Source organism: Columba livia, chromosome 1 (assembly GCF_036013475.1).
Source record: "Columba livia isolate bColLiv1 breed racing homer chromosome 1, bColLiv1.pat.W.v2, whole genome shotgun sequence".
In the NCBI taxonomy this organism is placed as follows: domain Eukaryota; kingdom Metazoa; phylum Chordata; class Aves; order Columbiformes; family Columbidae; genus Columba; species Columba livia.
In genome coordinates this window covers 2,286,047-2,304,342 of record NC_088602.1, presented here as the reverse complement: position 1 = coordinate 2,304,342, position 18,296 = coordinate 2,286,047, and the positions used below count along the sequence as shown (strand labels likewise).

At 43.7% G+C, this 18,296-nt stretch overlaps 1 protein-coding gene across 7 annotated transcripts in view; it reads right to left on the bottom strand.

Moving 5' to 3' along the window:
- Positions 1–18,296, bottom strand: part of C2CD3 (C2 domain containing 3 centriole elongation regulator) — a 50,470-nt gene that overhangs the window by 29,816 nt on the left and 2,358 nt on the right. For 6 of the 7 annotated variants that reach the window (XM_065066739.1, XM_065066583.1, XM_065066672.1 and 3 more), the window contains exons 4-17: positions 17,708–17,898; positions 17,058–17,275; positions 16,117–16,249; positions 14,976–15,098; positions 12,756–12,900; positions 12,213–12,373; positions 10,811–11,002; positions 10,325–10,437; positions 8,437–8,555; positions 7,618–7,740; positions 5,139–5,594; positions 2,925–3,076; positions 1,502–1,745; positions 598–781 (exon numbers count right to left, since the gene is read on the bottom strand). In XM_065066739.1, the coding sequence (XP_064922811.1) occupies positions 598–781; positions 1,502–1,745; positions 2,925–3,076; positions 5,139–5,594; positions 7,618–7,740; positions 8,437–8,555; positions 10,325–10,437; positions 10,811–11,002; positions 12,213–12,373; positions 12,756–12,900; positions 14,976–15,098; positions 16,117–16,249; positions 17,058–17,275; positions 17,708–17,898 (2,554 nt within the window). The remainder of the gene's footprint in view (positions 1–597; positions 782–1,501; positions 1,746–2,924; positions 3,077–5,138; positions 5,595–7,617; positions 7,741–8,436; positions 8,556–10,324; positions 10,438–10,810; positions 11,003–12,212; positions 12,374–12,755; positions 12,901–14,975; positions 15,099–16,116; positions 16,250–17,057; positions 17,276–17,707; positions 17,899–18,296) is intronic. The other variant, XM_065066525.1, reaches the window with a different exon arrangement.

Sequence of the window (18,296 nt, the reverse complement as noted above, 5' to 3'; positions counted from 1 at the left end):
CTCACACGGGAGATGCTCCACTCCCTTCAGCATCTTGGTGGCTGCGCTGGACTCTCTCCAGCAGTTCCCTGTCCTGCTGGAACTGAGGGGCCACAACTGGACACAATATTCCAGCTGTGGTCTCCCCAGGGCAGAGCAGAGGGGCAGGAGAACCTCTCTGACCTACTGACCACCCCCTTCTAACCCACCCCAGGTACCATTGGCTTCCTGGCCACAAGGGCCCAGTGCTGGCTCATGGTCACCCTGCTGTCCCCAGGACCCCCAGGTCCCTTTCCCCTACACTGCTCTCCAACAGCTCGTTCCCCAACTTACACTGGAACCTGGGGTTGTTCCTGCCCAGATGCAACACTCTACACTTGCCCTTGTCCTATTTCATTAAGTTTTTTTTGCTGGAAACTTTGCCACCTGCCCCAGTCAAGCAGGTTTTTAATTTACTGATACAGTTGTATACAGATTTTCTGAGAAAAACAAGTGTTGGCTGCACGGCGGAAGCTCAGAGAAATACAAACCCTCTTATTTAAGCAAAGCGAATATTACTAAATAATAGTTAACTAAAGCAATGCTCTAAGTAAGGATGGATTATCAAAAGAACGTTACCATCCTCACGCAATTCAGTTCCCCGCAGCACATCACAACCAGGCTCTTGAACCGGGAAATAATATTGGACGTAGCAGTCGGCCTCTCCCCAAACAGTGGACTGCAAGGGAGTGAGTCCTTTCACGCTCTCCACCTGGATCTCAAACACGTGCTCCATCAGCTCTTCCCCTTCTTGGGCAAACTGCTAAGAAACCAAAGAAAATCCACATGGAAAGGATGACTTTTTAGGGAACTGCAGAGAATCATTGAATCATTTTCATTGGAAAGACCTTTAAGATCATTGAGTCCAACCGTTAAACCAACGCGGCCAAGTCCACCATGAAACCACGTCCCTAAAAACCTCATCTCTGTGTCTTTTCAAGCCCTCCAGGGACGGTGACTCCACCACACAGCCTGTTCCAATGCGTAAGAGACAATTAGGAACACGAGATTCTAAGAAGCCCAAGATGATGGACTTGGAACCACTCTCTGCTATTTTCTTCCTGAAGTTCACAGAAACATCAAAAACCTGAAAGCAATTATTTTTCTTCTCCACAAAAGTCAAAAACCACAGCACTATAAAGCCTGAAAGTACCTTTTATCCAACACAAAACCTGTATGGTGCAGAATAAGGCTGTGAGAATTAAGATTTCCTAGAATCTGATTTATTTTTACCACACTTGTCACGTAGATAGAAGCCGTGGGTATGCAGGGCAATAAAAAGGGCAATAGTGTCAAGACTGCCGAGAGAAAGCTGGTAAGAAAAGACTCCAAACAATATAATCTGCATAGAACGTGATCGTTGATTACAAAATAAGCTACAGCATCCAAAGAGATTCAGGATCGCTGGTTTGTTAATGAACCCGCTGCTAAAATCCTTTTCACGTGTCCCTAACAGCAAAAATGGGAATTTTCTGGGCAATACCGTTGCGGTTTTCGTAGGAGGAGGGTCCAGAGAGTGCAAAGGGCGCTTTGTGACGGGCGGTACCATTCCTTCTTCGCTTTTTAGCCTTTGCAGTGTCACTATTTGATCAGCCGAGCCCATGGCCAGAATGACCCTCAGGCTTCCGCTTGTGTTGCCAGTGAAGACGTCTATGACGGGCATGTAGTTGTCCACGGCGACCACCGGGTATTGGGCTCGGAGAAGCAGGTGGGAAATCTTCGGATCTCTAGAAAAGACGAAAAGAATAAGACAAAAATGCTCCAGCATGAGAACGAGCCACTTGAATATGAACACGATCACGCAGAGCTCACTTCAATGGGATTTCCGACGTGGTTAGAAATGAAGTTACCTCCACTCCTCCAAAATTTAGCTTGAGGCTTAATTACATGAGGCTTCACAAAGCACAGATCCATGGGAAAGGTTATTTTCAGCAAAGAGAAAGCCCAGCTTGCCAAAAACTAACACGGCCTTAGCTAAACCCAGCCTAGAGGTCCCCTAGTGAGGTGGCAAACTGGAACAAGACTCCTGTTAATACCCTGGAGCTACGTTATATCTTTATGAAGCAGTTATGGGCATTTGGGGATGGACTTGGGCAGGAAAAAATAGGAGGAACAGGGACAGTCTCCAAAAGAAATGTAAAAACCTCTAAACATGGAAGATTTACACAAGTAAACTATGGTGAATTACTGAAAAAAATGACACAAACGACACAAAAATTATACAAACAACACACCAATAATTTAAAAAGTAGGGGCCAGTCAGTTCTAATGCTGATTTCCACCTCTCACTAGTCTGATCAAAACAAAAGCAATTGATCCTTTGCATTTAGAATCTCTTCTGTCCACAATATCCATTAATTTAAACTGTTTTAAGCTGGTATTTTATTGAACAAGCAGCCAAAACACAGAACCAAAAGGAGCAGAGAGCTCCTGAGAGACCCAATGGGTAAGACAATTCAAATGTGAAGTATTCAGAGATATTTTTGATATCCTGTGCAGTGCAAACTCACAGCGTCCCAACTAATGGGAGCATCATCAGGAACAAAAATCACTCAATCCAACGTAACCTTGGAAAATCACTAATGGAAACACATGCTTAAATTTCCTGTGCGGTCATTTTGATCTCTTATAATTTTACTTTTTCACAAGTTAACCTGGCTCCAAGCCTGATGCAGTATCTTTATTTCTCATGGTCTACTCGTATTCCCATACACGGACAGCGTAACTTACTCATATACTGCTCCGAGTAGGAAAATGCCAGAGCTCGGCAGGACAAAAACGCTCTTTGCTATCGAGTATAATTATGAACCTTTCCATGCAAACCCCAGACAACACCCGCGGCTTCTTTCTCCGAGCATCACTGAGGATATTTCCCAACCTAATAAATATGGAATGAAGATATTTACTTGAACGAGATGTAAAACTGATGCAGAGGGAGTTTCACTAAGCCCAAGAGCCTGTCGCAGCCAGGGCTTCCCGTCTTGTTCCACGCTTCAATAACCATGACGTTGTTCTTTAGGCGCTCCAGGTGTTTGGAAGTCAAGGAAAAAGGCATCACCTGAAAGAGTTTAATATGAAGAATCACTACACGGAATACATTGGAAGCTATTTGCTAAGTAGAGAATTCTGGTAACGTTACGCTATTCCAGTTTACAGAATTGAGCTCTTTAGATATAGAAATTAAAAAAATGAATGCATATTTTCCTAACGAGTTTCGGAAAACTGGTAGGCTTGGAAAAGAGCTAGCCAGGAAAATACATGCAATTTAGATAAATTTTAACACAAGATCATTTGCTATCTTAAAAAACATCGCTTTTTAACTTTAAATGCTTGTCTACTGAACAGCTATATCACTTCAGACTGTTTCAGATGTTGTTCTACATTTCACCCTTGCAGCTGAAAACTAAGGAGTCAAACAAATCACTGGGTATTGTTAAAAGTAAAGCAAATGCATTTGAGCATCCTGATGTTTCCAAAGGAAAATGTCCATTAAAAACCCACAAAATCATAATGTTATTAAATGCCTGAACTTCTGCTGTTTGCCAGGGAAAGGCTCTGGCCCATATTAGGACAATAACACACATTTCTGTGCTGATACATCCATTGAGAAGAAAAGGAACACTGAGCAATGGAACAAAGCGAAAAATTCTACATTTACATATTAGGATGCCATCAACAAGATGTTTTCTTGCCAAATTGGAAGAAAGGAAGGAAAAGTCATTATTTTTTCCCTTTTAACCTCAACTTTTCTGAATATTTTCCTTTCGTGCTTCAAAAGTCTCGATTATTTGGATCACAGTATCACAGTATGTTTGGGATTGCAAGGGACCTCAAAAGATCATCTAGTCCAATCCCCCTGCTGGAGCAGGAACACCCAGGTGAGGTCACACAGGAACATGTCCAGGCGGGTTGGAATGTCTGCAGAGAAGGAGACTCCACAACCTCCCCGGGCAGCCTGGGCCAGGCTCTGCCACCCTCACTGAGAGGAAGTTTTTTCTCAAATTTAAGCGGAACCTCTTGTGTTCCAGCTTGATCCCATTACCCCTTGTCCTATCGTTGTTTGCCACCGAAAAGAGCCTGGCTCCATCCTCATGGCACTCACCCTTTATATATTTATAAACATTAATGAGGTCACCCCTCAGCGTCCTCTTCTCCAAACTAAAGAGCCCCAGCTCCCTCAGCCTTTCCTCATAAGGGAGATGCTCCACTCCCTTCAGCATCTTGGTTGCCCTACGCTGGACCCTCTCCAGCAGTTCCCTGTCCTGCTGGAACTGAGGGGCCCAGAACTGGACACAATATTCCAGATGTGGTCTCACCAGGGCGGAGTAGAGGGGAAGGAGAACCTCTCTCGATCTACTGACCACTCCCTTCTAATACACCCCAGGATGCCATTGGCCTTCCTGGCCACAAGGGCCCAGTGCTGGCTCATGGTCATCCTGTTGTCCACCAGGACCCCCAGGTCCCTTTCCCCTACACTGCTCTCTAATATGTAATTTCCCAACCTATACTGGAACCTGGGGTTGTTCCTGCCCAGATGCGGGACTCTACACTTGCCCTTGTTAAATTTCATCAGGTTATTCCCCGCCCAGCTCTCCAGCCTGTCCAGGTCTCTGATGGCAGCACAGCCTCTGGCGTGTCAGCCACTCCTCCCAGCTTGGTGTCGTCAGCAAACTTGCTGACAGTCACTCTATTCCCTCGTCTAAATCGTTAATGAATATATTGAATAATATTGGCCCCAGTACTGACCCCTGAGGCACTGCACTAGATACTGGCCTCCAACTAGACTCCGCACCATTGACTACCACTCTCTGGCTTCTCTCCTCAAGCCAGTTTGCAACCCACCTCACTACTCTATTGTCCAGACCACACCTCCTCAACTTAGCTGTGAGGATGCTGTGGGAGACTGTGTCAAAGGCTTTACTGAAGTCAAGGTAGACCACATCCACCATTCAAGGAACTGCATTTCAAACTGGGAGATGCAGCCAATACTGAAAATATACACTGGAGAGAGTCCAGCAGAGAAGTTCTTACATATATAAAAGAAACTTATCTTTGAAATATATTTGTCAGTGCAGAATAGCACATTTCCACCAGTGTCAGGCAGAAAACACATGACCCACCTGAGAAAAATTAAAGGCAGGTTGTGTTGTGCCCCATACGACAGAAGATCTTGTTGCCTCCTCGGCACTGAGGAGTTTGCAGTTTAAATACACGTTACAAGAATTGCCTTCAACAACAAAATCCTTTCCCTCAGGCACCATCAACAGCACATGCAGTAATAACCCATCGTCTTGTGAAACAGCGAATTGTGTTGTCAGGTTACAGGCTGCAGAGGTTGGGATGGTCTGCGGTGGCTGTATCACGCTGATGGTGGTGGCTCCTGCCTTCTGCAAATCCTCACAGTCGCGATGATTTGAGCAGCGAGGAATTTTGGTATTTACGCTCTCCATGGTGGGCTCCTGGAATTCCAGGCGGGGGCTTCTTACGGCGTGAGCTGGGATGGGCTGCGCAGCCCTCGCTGACCTGGCAGCCGTGCGGGTGAAGTCTTTGTTGTCAGCTGCGAGTTCTAGGGACACCTGCAGGGTAAGGGGGTGATCAGAAGACGTGTCCATAAAAAAACAAGAGACCACACACAGAATCCCAGAATGTGAGGGGTTGGAAGGGACCTGGAAAGCTCATGCAGTGCAATCCCCCCATGGAGCAGGAACACCCAGATAAGGTTACACAGGAAGGTGTCCAGGTGGGTTGGAATGTCTGCACATAAGGAGACTTCACAACCCCCTGGGCAGCCTGGGCCAGGCTCTGCCACCCTCACCAGGAACAAGTTGCTTCTCATACTTAAGTGGAACCCTTTGTATTCCAGTTTGTACCCATTACCCCTTGTCCTATCATTGGTTGTCACCGAGAAGAACCTGGTTCCATCCTCCTGACACTCACCCTTTAGATATCTGTCAACATGAATGAGTCCCCCCTCAGTGTCCTCTTGTCCAGCTCCAGAGCCCCAGCTCCCTCAGCCTTTCCTCACACGGGAGATGCTCCACTCCCTTCAGCATCTTGGTGGCTGCGCTGGACACTCTCCAGCAGTTCCCTGTCCTGCTGGAACTGAGGGGCCACAACTGGACACAATATTCCAGCTGTGGTCTCCCCAGGGCAGAGCAGAGGGGCAGGAGAACCTCTCTGACCTACTGACCACCCCCTTCTAACCCACCCCAGGTACCATTGGCTTCCTGGCCACAAGGGCCCAGTGCTGGCTCATGGTCACCCTGCTGTCCCCAGGACCCCCAGGTCCCTTTCCCCTACACTGCTCTCCAACAGCTCATTCCCCAACTTACACTGGAACCTGGGGTTGTTCCTGCCCAGATTCAAGACTCTACACTTGCCCTTGTTCTAGTTCATTACATTTCTCCCCGCCCAGCTCTCCAGCCTGTCCAGGTCTCTGATGGCAGCACAGCCTCTGGCGTGTCACCACTCCTCCCAGCTTGGTGTCACCAGCAAACTTGCTGACAGTCACTCTATTCCCTCATCCAAGTCACTGATGAATATATTGAATAACAGCGGCCCCAGCACTGCCCCCTGAGGCACTGCACTAGATCCAGGCCTCAACTGGACTCTGCCCATTGACTACGACTCTCTGGCTTCTTCCCTTCAGCCAGTTCACAGTCACCTCACTCCCCGCTCATCCAGACCCACTCCCTCAGTTCAGCTGTGAGGATGCTGTGGGACACGGTGTCAACATAAAGTTGGGAAAACACATTGCACGTTTTCACATATCATTTTGGTTGGAAGAGATCCTCAAGATCATCGAGTCCAACCATTCCCCCACCCCTGGCACTGCCTCATGTCCCTGAGAACCTCATCTCCATCTGTTCAACCCTCCAGGGATGGTGATCCACCACTGGAGCGAGTTGAGAGAAGGGAACGGAGCTGGTGAGGGGCTGGAGCACAAGTGTGATGGAGCGGCTGAGGGACCTGGGGGGTTCAGCTGGAGAACAGGAGCTGAGGGGAGACCTTCTGATCTCTGAACTGCCTGAAAGGAGCTTGGAGCCAGGGGGGTCGGGCTCTGCTCCCCAGGAACAAGCGCCAGGAGCAGAGGAAACAGCCTCAAGTTGCGCCAGGGGAGGTTGAGGTTGGATCTGGGAACAATTTTGTTGCCCAAAGGGCTGTGGGGCATTGGAACAGGCTGCCCAGGGCAGTGCTGGAGTCACCATCCCTGGAGGGTTGGACAGACGGACAGGAGGTTCTCAGGACATGGGGCAGCGCCAGGGGTGTGGGAACAGTTGGACTCCATGATTTTGAGGGGCTTTTCCAACCAAAACTATTCTATAAAGCTTTCTGACGCAGTGTTTACCCTGCAGCCAGGGAATCCTTACACAGTGACATCCTTAGACCTTGAGGAGGTTCCAAATATTTCTCCAAAACCCTAAGGAAATAAAAGGTTCATATTATCTTGCACTGGTCTTACAAACCTTCATATCTGAAACCTGGCAAATTAAAACGAAGAGAGAAAGGAAAGAGGAGGAAAAAAATTTAGCATAGAGAGAATATCCAGCCAAAATGAGTAACAACAGGTCATTTAACTCAAACTTGATCTGGTCATACCTTCAGGGGTCCAATTTGTGTCTGACCTCCCTCTTTCTCCACAGGTATTTCACAGCTGACACTGAGCAACTCAGACTCGATCACCTTGCGCAATGAAAGGGCTGCTGAGCCAACGGCCACCGGCTGAGGGCAGAAAACATCATCAATTTTGGAAGATTTCTGACAGATTTCAAGAACTAAGGGCATATTGTGAAACAAAAGCCTCGTGGGAAGCCTCCCCACTCCTATTAGTTTTATAACAGGGATTTGGAGGCAAGTTTCCCCGAGTTCCAATTTCAAATATCACCCTGAGGAAAATTCTCCCAGTCCCTACAGTAAACAGTTCCAGATTAATGCAAAAATGAACATCCCAAAAAGAAATATACATGGTTTTTTTTTCCAAAATGCACAAGTTACACCAATTTAACATATTATTCCCCTCACCCTGGGCAGAGCAATGATATCAACTGCATCCACATTAACTCATTCTGTATTGCTAAACGAACTGCGTTCTCATCGAAGACTAACACTTGTAATTCAAGAGATCGCTTTTAAAGATGAAGAGAGGACACTTATTTTTGCCTTGAACTCAGAAAATCATTTAGTTGGGTGACAAGATTGAACGGCAATTAGTTCAACTTGGAGCATCTGCGCATAATGTAATTTTCCTTTATAATATCTGGCAATGGTTGATGATGAAGTCGAGCTATGTTACTTTGTTTTGCCTCCGATAGCTGAAATTGCAGAAATGCCACCACTGTGTATTTGGGAGAAATAGAAATAGCGAGACTTTTTTAGCTTTTCAACACAAAAAGTATGAATAATTCATTACAAAAGTACCTTTTGCTGCGTGCTTTTCCTCATGTAGATTTTAAAAGCGAGGTCAGAGCTCCACCAGTGCTCTGTCATCGTCCCACCGAAACGGAGCGGGAACACAAAGCGCTGCTGAAATGTCACCACTGCAAGGGAGACAGAGACTCATGAGCAACTGGATTGACAACCAAACTGGCTTTTGAGCTCCATCGGGGATGGAGAAATGTTCAGTCCCCGCAGAGAATCCGCAGGGTGAGCAGCGATGTGAAGGTCAGAAGCTCTGAGGTCAAAGGGATGGCACTTCTGAGAAGGACGGACAGACACACAGACAAAGTTTACACATCTGCCAGGGTCAGGGAGCTAAAGGGGGAAAAGCTGTAGCTGGAACCCTCAACAAGAACCTCTCGAGGTTGAATCACATTACAACTCTACAGGTAATTTCCTTCTATGCTTTTTTCCTCCTCACAAGAGCAACTGACGTTCAAAAATAACCGAATATAAAGAAACTTCCCCTTGGAGATTGCTCTGTTACACACAAAATCATTTCATTTTGCATTATCTATTAACACCAAGCCCAACGTAAACTGCTCTTCATTCTCTAAAGCCAGAAAATAGCAGGAGGGGAGCACGATAAAATGAATATTATAACAGAATCTAAAGGCTGCAGTTGATACGGAGTCTCTGTCATCCTAGCACGCAGTGAGACTCCCCCTTCTGCAGTGGGAGAACCCTGTTGCGTTTTGAGCAATATATTTCAAGACGTATCTTGAGGGAGTCAAAGCTGAATTGCAAGAATAATCGCAAATTCAGGAGAAAAGTAACATCTGCAAGAGAAGACTGAATGACCTGGTGTTTGCTCTAGAAAAGAGAAGAATAAGTACAGCAGCATGGAAGGAACGTGCTTTGCTTGTTCATGATGGATAAAGCATTCATGTGATGACAAAAACTTGGGTTAGACGCAAGGAAACTTCTCTAAGAGGAACCGCGGCACTTTCACAGCTTGTCTGGGCAATTTTTGCCATTGGGCATCTTTAATAAATGAGATGAAACAAATAAACAACACCATTACAGTGGATTCACTTGACAGCTTCTTCAAATTATTTTCCGCCTTATTTTTCTAGATTTCAAAGAATCGAACTACACAAGACAAAGCGCAGGAGGCTGTATTATCTTCGTATTACAATAAGTGTTGTTTTGGCATCACAAAGTGTTCAGGTTCAGAAGAATTAGATGTTTCAGATGGAGAATATACAAGAGAACTGAGAATTACACCCCAGATTTTTCAAGTGCCACCCAGAAAGACGCAAAGCCAATGAATAACCACATGGGAGAAGTGCTTGAAAGTCACCCTAGAATTTTGGTTGCTGGGAAAAATGGGCAGAGAGAATTTTGCTCATTCTCTGCTCACTGAGGAGAGAAACACAATAGAAATTGTTCTCAGGGATACAAACTCAGTAGAGTTTAATATCTACTCGTTTGAGCACAGGACTTGTCAAGATCTCTTGGATCCAGCAGACTCTGAGCTCTTGCAGATGTTACGTGGCATACTGCAACATCTGGAAAATTATTGCTTTGAGATATAAGTCTCTCTGCTATTTCTAAAAGTACTTTATCACCTTCAAACTGTTGCAGAATGGAGATTGGTTCAATGTTGATAAGAAGTAATAGGCTTATTGACCTGCTGTTACGTCCTTAGAACAAGAAATGTGAAAATTCCAATAGAAATACTTCCTGGAAACAACAAAAAACCCCCCAAACTTTTGGTTTCCTTCTCCCTGAGAGGAACATTCCACAATGGCAGAGGTGCTGCTACTCACAGGCAGCAAAGAAAATACATAGAAAATGCTACTAAATAATTTCTAAGAGGCGAAGGGGCCGACAAAACTAAACACATGGGGGGAAATAATCCTCTTACCGTCATCTGTGATTTTACTTGAAGCTATTCGAGTCACTTCTGTTGTCACGGAGATTTGTCCTTTTTCATCCTTGGAGGCTCCCACAGGGAAGTGGAACTCGACAAAGAAGGTACTACGAATAAAAAAGTGACTAGAAGAACAATCCATCAAAAATCTAATAAACTGAATGTAGTGGGCGAGTTTCATACTCACAATTTATTAAGTTGCTCTATTTTTTTTAGAATAATTGAACTATATTTTTAGGAATTCTTTCGATAGATGATGTATATCGGATTCTCCTCAACACAAACAAAAACCAAAAGAAACCCCTTTTGTTTTCAAGCAAAAGCACATTTGTACCTCCCCTAAATCCCAGAAAAAACCCCACAGCCTGAAGTGAGCCCACATCAGGAGAAATTCTTCACATCTCTGACATTCAGATGTCTATAATATACAATCTCCTGCGAAATGGGAAGAGCTCAGAGGTGAGAAACAATCCTCCTTACCACTTACTAGGCCTTGGAGGCTTCCCCATCAAGCCTTTCTTTTTGGGGGTGATCTGGATGCTGTCAGGAGGGATTTTCAAGCTGTCAACGATTACTCTGGCCAAGTGGATTCGGCCCAGCGACGCCAACCTGTCCACGCTCAAGGATGCGACGTGAGCTGGTTCTGTGTGAGCTTCTGGAGGAGCAAACGGTCTGGTAGGAGAGGGGGTGAAGAGATAAAAGTGAGAATCAGGACAAGACGGACATTCTTAACATGAATAGAAACCTGTAGGTTGGTGGGATAGTGTATAAAAAGGGCTCATCATTCATTAAATACACATTTAAAACATATTTTTAAACATAATTTGGTGGCCACCATAGCAAAAATCTTATAATATCCCAGATTAAATTAAAAAGAGCACGTTTCACATTGTTGGAGTTTTGAAAAAAGCTTCTGCAGTCCAAGCCTTCAAAAAGAAAAGCTTAAATTAATGTCATATACCAAAACCAGGGAGACAATACGGTTATACACATGGACGCTGCGGCTGAGGAACAGCAACAGGATTTTTGTCATGATTTAAAACTTTACTTGCACTTGATTTGTAAGATTTGACTCGTAAATGGTTTTGTGTTGGTACCTCTGGATATATGAATTTTACCTGAATGTAAAAACAGCAGCATTTTTAAGAAAAGCTTCAAAAATCATAGTCTGGAGCTGAATTAGGAAAAATACAAAACACCTTAATATTAACTGGTATTGTACAAGTAAAGCTTGATAACCAGATTTTTAGGGACAGTGTCTTATTGGAATATAATTAAGATCAAGTCAGAACAGAAGTTTACTTACTACATCTATAGAAAACAACACAAATCAGCAGAGAAAGGCTCTGCTGACGTGAACTCTGTCCCTGGAAAGCACATATACATTTTATACAATTAAAAGGCATTGTACAAAGATAATAGGGTGCGAGTTGTTTTATACCTGTTTCATACACAAGGCCACAAAACTGCACAAAGCTGGTGGGGAATCTGCTGGTTTTCAGCACAGGGGCTAATTTATCATGAAGGTTACACAGGGATTATTGTTTTAGGAGAAAGTGTGAGAGTTCGGACATGAGCCCCACTCAGGCTTTAGCATTTCTGCTTCTACAGGTCAAAAACTTTATTATTGGGCTTACAGAATATTTGGCAAACTCGTGATTTTAACTAATTGCATCTCAATAGTTTCTTTAACAACACAGAGCAAATTCTTAGGTGATGCTGATGCTCCTTCATTTCCAGAAATGCTGTGAAATTTCCTCCCCAAAATGGTTATTCAGTGAATTATATGACAATGATGGAGCACAACAACGTGACTCTTGCTAGTATTAACTTAATAATGAATGAGATGCTGCAAAACAAGTCACATAATGTGACTATTTACCTGGGTTTAGTATCTGTCACCTTCTGATCCCGAACAAAGGCATTAAAATCCTTCTGCGGATTCATAGGATCAGCCTTCTTGAGACTTTCTGCCTTGGTTACTTTTTTGGGGGAGTTAATATCATCATCACTGAGGAAATCACTTAAACTGGAATCAGATTTCTGAAATGGAAATAACAAACATAAAATAAGAAGTTAATTATCGTTGCAAAGATAGATATATAACGGTCACGACGCATAAAAAAACAACTCGTAGATCGCATAATTGGAAACAATTAAAATTGTAGCAAAGTTACTTATAGAGGTATTAAAAAAAAAAGTCTCAATGCTAGCAATTCCCAAACCCACCGCTTGACTTTCTAGTCTTAATATGATACTTTTAATAATATTAATTTTCAGCAATGTTCTCACAAGCTTCTGTAAGATAATTAATGCTTATTAAGCTTTATTAAGACTGAAATCTGTAGAGTTTTTTGATGCAGACTTCTGATTTTTTCACCTTAGGAACTACAAATTTAGCACCAGCCTTTTGCTCTCGACTTACAGGAATCGTGTAAAAAAGATGCTCTAGCAGACTCTGGTCGTAATGGGGATCGTTGAGTTCACTGTCATACACCTCACTCCCGAGAGAGAGCGAATCCAAAAGGGATCCTGTCCGATCCCAGAACTGCACAGGGGGTAAATCAGCACTGCAGACACAAGAGGAAGAAAAGTAACTTAGTGCTGCAAGTTTACTATTATTAAACATCTTTATCAGTGACACAGACAGTGGGATGGAGCGAACACTCAGCAAGTTTGCAGATGACCCCAAGCTGAGTGGTGCAGGTGACACACCTGAGGGACGGGATCCATCCAGAGGGACCTGGACAAGCTGGATAAGTGGGTCCATGTGAACCTCATGAGCAAGGCCAAGTGCAAGGTCCTGCACCTGGTCAGGGCAACCCCCAGTATCAATCCAGGCTGGGGATGGAGGGATGGAGAGCAGCCCCCAGAAGGACTTGGGGGTGCTGGGGGTGAAAGATTGGCCATGAGCCGGCAACGTGCGCTTGCAGCCCAGAAATCCACCCATGTCCTGGGCTGCATCCCCAGCAGCGTGAGCAGCAGGTGCAGGGAGGGGATTCTGCCCCTCTGCTCCACTCTGGTGAGACCCCCCTGCAGTGCTGGTCCAGCTCTGGGTCCTCAGCACAGGACACACATGGACCTGCTGGAGAGGGGCCAGAGGAGCCACAGGAATGATGCGAGGCTGGAACAGCTCTGCTGGGAGGACAGGCTGAGAGAGTTGGGGTGTTCAGCTGGAGAAGAGAAGCTCCGGGGAGACCTTAGTGCGGCCTTAAAAGTGCCCGAGAAGAAAGATGGGGACAGACTTTTGAGCAGGACCTGTTGTGACAGGACAAGGGATGATGGTTTGAAACTAAAGGAGGGAGATTCAGGCCGGACATGAGGGAGAAATTGTTGCCCTGAGAGTGGTGAGATCCTGGCCCAGGTTGTCCAGAGAGGTGGTGGATGAACCATCCCTGGAGACACCCCAGGCCAGGCTGGACGGGGCTCTGAGCAACCTGAGCTGGTGAAGATGTCCCTGCTCATGGCAGGGGGGGCACTGGGGGAGCTGGGAAGGTCCCTTCCAACCCAAACCCTTCTGTGATTCTATGAACCTGATGGGCTATCTTGTGATAACATCTCTGGACTCAACCTGAAAGAAGCGTGTATGAATCCACAGAATCACAGAACAGTTGAGGAGACCTCTGGAGATCATCTCGCCCAATGCCTGCTCAAAGGTAGAGGATGCAAATAAGAAAATTATCCAGCTGGATTTTGAGTATATCAGAAGCTGAAGATTCCACAATCACTTTGTGCAACCTGTTTCGGAGTGTGATGACCCTCAGCATAAAACAGATCGCCGAATCACAGAATCATTTTGGTTGGAAAAACCCCTCCAGATCACTGAGTCCAACTGTTCCCCCACCCCCGGCACTGCCCCATGTCCCTGAGAACCTCATCTACGTGTATTTTCAACCCCTCCAGGGATGGCGACTCAATCACAAATCTATTAATATCTGCCTATAATATTTATTATAAATACTGTATAACTTTTGGAATCAATATTACGTAAGGACAGTTTAATAAAAAACAAACACAAACTCTGTCTGAGTAGATAAATACAAGTATCTTTAGATCGTGGTTTGGGCCAAGTTGGGTTTTGTTTGGTTTAAGGGTTTTTTTATCTGTGTTGTGAGTTCAAAACCGTTTTTATGATCTGCAAACACTTCAGCTTTAGGCAGCGATAAACCACACGGAAAAAATAAGTGCAGGGCTCAAGACACATGAACTGTAATTCTGAACCATATCTGAGCCAGAAGCTGTATGTTCATACCCTGATCTTGGCACAGTGAAAGCATCATTTATGTTCTTGCTACACAATATGCGAAAAAAAGCTCAATTTAATATATGAGAAAGACTAAAAATAACTACTGTTTCTCTCTATTCTTAATTTACAGGCTGCAAGTTCTTCAAAGAAACACTGTTTTTATGTACTTAACAGTTTAGGACACAACAGTTACAACTGCTAAATAACTTAATTTTATCCAAGGTACTTTGAGCTATTGAGGTTGTCATGCATTACATTTGAGTGCAAGCTGAGATATAAAACACTTCCATCACTGCACATACAATTCACCAGCTACATTTCCAGAAGTGTGGAAAACTTGAGGAGTCAAGAGGCATTTTTCAGTGTAAAGTGGATAAATAAGGACAATTTTGCACTCACCTGCCCAACAGTAACTGTATTGCTCTCTCTTCAGAGTTCAGGTCCTGACCGGAGACTTCGGACGCAAAGAGCTGAAGATCTTCAGGATTGGGCACAAAATTTGAGCTCCAGCCTTTTGGGCTCCTGGATAACAGCGATCGCAGCACAAAAAGCAGGAAAAATCAAGATATTAAGGAATGTTCAAGACGAATCTTATACTTTGTGATGTGTCACAGAATGATAGAAACGTTTAGGTTGGGAAAGGCCTTTAAAATCATCGAGTCCAACCGTAAAGGTTGGTCCAATCTTGCAGTTTAAGGACAGCTGCTGTAAATAAGAGAGGAGGCCCAAGGAAGACAAGAAACATGTTTATAAGTGATGCTCGACTAATTTTTCCTTTTTAAACAAATCGGAATAGTTCAAGGAGAAATAACTTAAATTGTGTTTGCAGCAGCATCAACAAGACAATTATATTATTTTCTGGTTTATAGTGGAACAAAAGATATCGTGAATCTTTTTCCAAAAACAAATTGAAGTTTCTCCTGTAAAAAAACACATTTGTCTTAATGCTTCTAAATTGCAATTTCACTGAGTTGAGAACATTTACTAAGCCCAGTACTAAACAAAGGTGGGCTTAGAAGTTGAAAAGGGACACATTTTTATTTCGAATCTGCTAAGAAAGATGATATGGAAGAAGATACTGACGACTCATTCTGAGAACATAGTTGGAAATGCAAATTTTCATGCGTGTTGCGGCACCAAAAGATGCAAATTAGAATATGCAAAAGTACTCAATTTATGTCACTAATTACTTATATTTCTTCGAAAACCTGTTCTCTGTGCGCAAGTAACATTTCATTCGCTATGTTCCTTACCATACTCTTATTCCTTATCAGCATTTAATACTTCCTTGTCAAATAACTCTGTGCTAAATACAAATACACTGTGAAAATTAAAATCAACTACTTAATCAAGGTTTACTACATGATGATTAAAATCGAGTCAAACTGCAGGCTTTTATTCACAAGTAGAAATTAATTTCCCATTTGAATGAGAATCCTAAAATACATCACATGAATCTCAGTATTTCAAGTATTCCTGTTAAGGTCTCAAAATCTATAATGTGGAACTTAATACAACTTCCCCCATTTTCCAAGCTCACTTTGCTGGTGATTTGAGATCGTCTCTCTCTATAAAACGAGGCACTTCATTCAGTTCGATCTCCATGTCCGGGCTGGACTTCATCGCAGAAACAACCATTGCATCACGGAGTTTATTGCCTTGATCTAAAAGAGCTGAGAAATAAGCAGAAGGATTCAATTTTAGCATCCAAATGCAATTTAAAAGCAATGTATAAACAGAATAAATGCGCCAGCTAGTCAGGAAACTTCTGGTTTGTGCTGTTATAAAGAGATCCTGACATACTGGAGATTAAATGTGTGCTACACACCATAAATCAGATAGTACAGCTGGGTGCGAGTCAGAGTAATTCTCCATCAGATAGATAAATAACTCATCTGCACACACTGTCAGGCATGAGAGGGGCATTAGTAAGACACACAAGATTAATTCCTGGAAGAGTAGCTTGTCACCGTAGGATGTCTCAAGAGTAGACTAATTTTAGGTATTCTCTGTAAATATAAAAAATATCACTCAACAGACAACATCTATGGAAATGCACCCTATTTTGACGCTTGTTTGAACCCAGTCCAGGATGTCTGTCATCAAAAAAGAGATGCAGGTGATGGAAAATAAATTGTTTTTCCACCTGAAAATGCCAATGACATAGAAACCTTCTCAAGATGTCCATGTGTGGCACCCGTGACAGACATCTCGGAAGACGCGACGACGATTAAAGAGCTTGTGAAGCTCGTTTTCTTTTACCCCTCCAGACCAGAGCTCACACACACTGCCAGGGCAGCGTGTTTTAAACCCCCTTCCAACAAGACTAAATCAAGAGTTTTTAAGTAAAGACCTTTTTGTTATCATTTTCTGTTTGAAACACAGTGAGAGCATGCAAAGTATCCCTTTTCCTTAATTTTTTATAGACTATAGGGACTATTTATTGTGAAATCTAAAATATTATTGCAATTGGATACAAACCTGAAAGCAGGTCTTGTGTAGCCGGGTTATGCAAAGAGAGGACCCGCGTGGTTGTTCTAGCAGGTGCTTCTGAATCGACGCTGGTGAGAAACGACACTTGCTGCTTTGAAGGATTCGCTTTCAAATGTTCCTCTGGTAAAATCTGACGGCGATGAGAAGCAGGAAGAGCGTCCTTTATGTTTTCAGAGTTCTCTCGAAGGAGCAAATGGTCCTTTCCTCTATTGACAAAAATGAAACATTATTTCAGTAACAACTAAAGCGGATGGGTAAAGGGATTCAAACCACTTCAAATTCTCCCTAGCACTGCAGCTGCTCCCCTTCAGTACACGCTCCAAAAAGAAATGACATATTAATGACTAATCTTCCACTTAGATCATCAGAGACCGAGTTGAGCTGAAAGGAAAAGATTTGTGGCACCTCCTGTGTCAACTGGTATAGCCTGAACTAAACCAACGTAGGATGCAAATTTATATCAGATGAGAAACTGTCCCTGTAAGCTCTGAAATGCTGAATGTTCTGGATTTCAAAACATACATTCAAAATAATCAAGTATTCTATAACTTGCAAGTCTATAGCTATTTAACCTAAAAAAACAAAAGTGTGTGAACAGCAAAATAAACCAGGATTTTGTCACAGGGCAAAATAAATACCTGGGACTTGTAGCTCTGCTACTGTTCACAGACTCTCGGTCAGTGATCGTCACCCGTGTTTGCCGTGACGGAGCAAGAAACGGGGACTTGCTGCTTCCCTGCGCAGGAGCGATATCTAAACTTGCATCTGGGGTTGGGACAGAGCTGCTGGTGTCGTACAGTTCTGGTAGAGGTTCTAGGACTAGTGAGACCTGCAAGACAGATTGTGAAAAGAGAACTTCGCTCTTAATTAAGTGCAACACGCACTATTCCATTTTACATTTCACGCTATGGAAAACTGTTGGGTTTATATACAAAGTTATATCATCCAGTTGTGTAACATCATAAAACTCTGACATCTTCACAGCTGCATATTTCACATTGCATGTTATCAAATCACAGGTAACTATCGTTCAGCAGAAATTGTCCAGAGCCAGGGCTGCAAAACCAAACAGCACCTTCTTAACCCCAGATTTCAAAATCATCCATGATTTCAGTCCAGTGAGGCTGTGGAGAAATGTTAGAACTGCGTATCCATTTTCAAATCCGCTGTTAAAACCTTCTCAGCCTAGAGACTACAATTTCTCAAGCTGAACTACCAACGCCACAC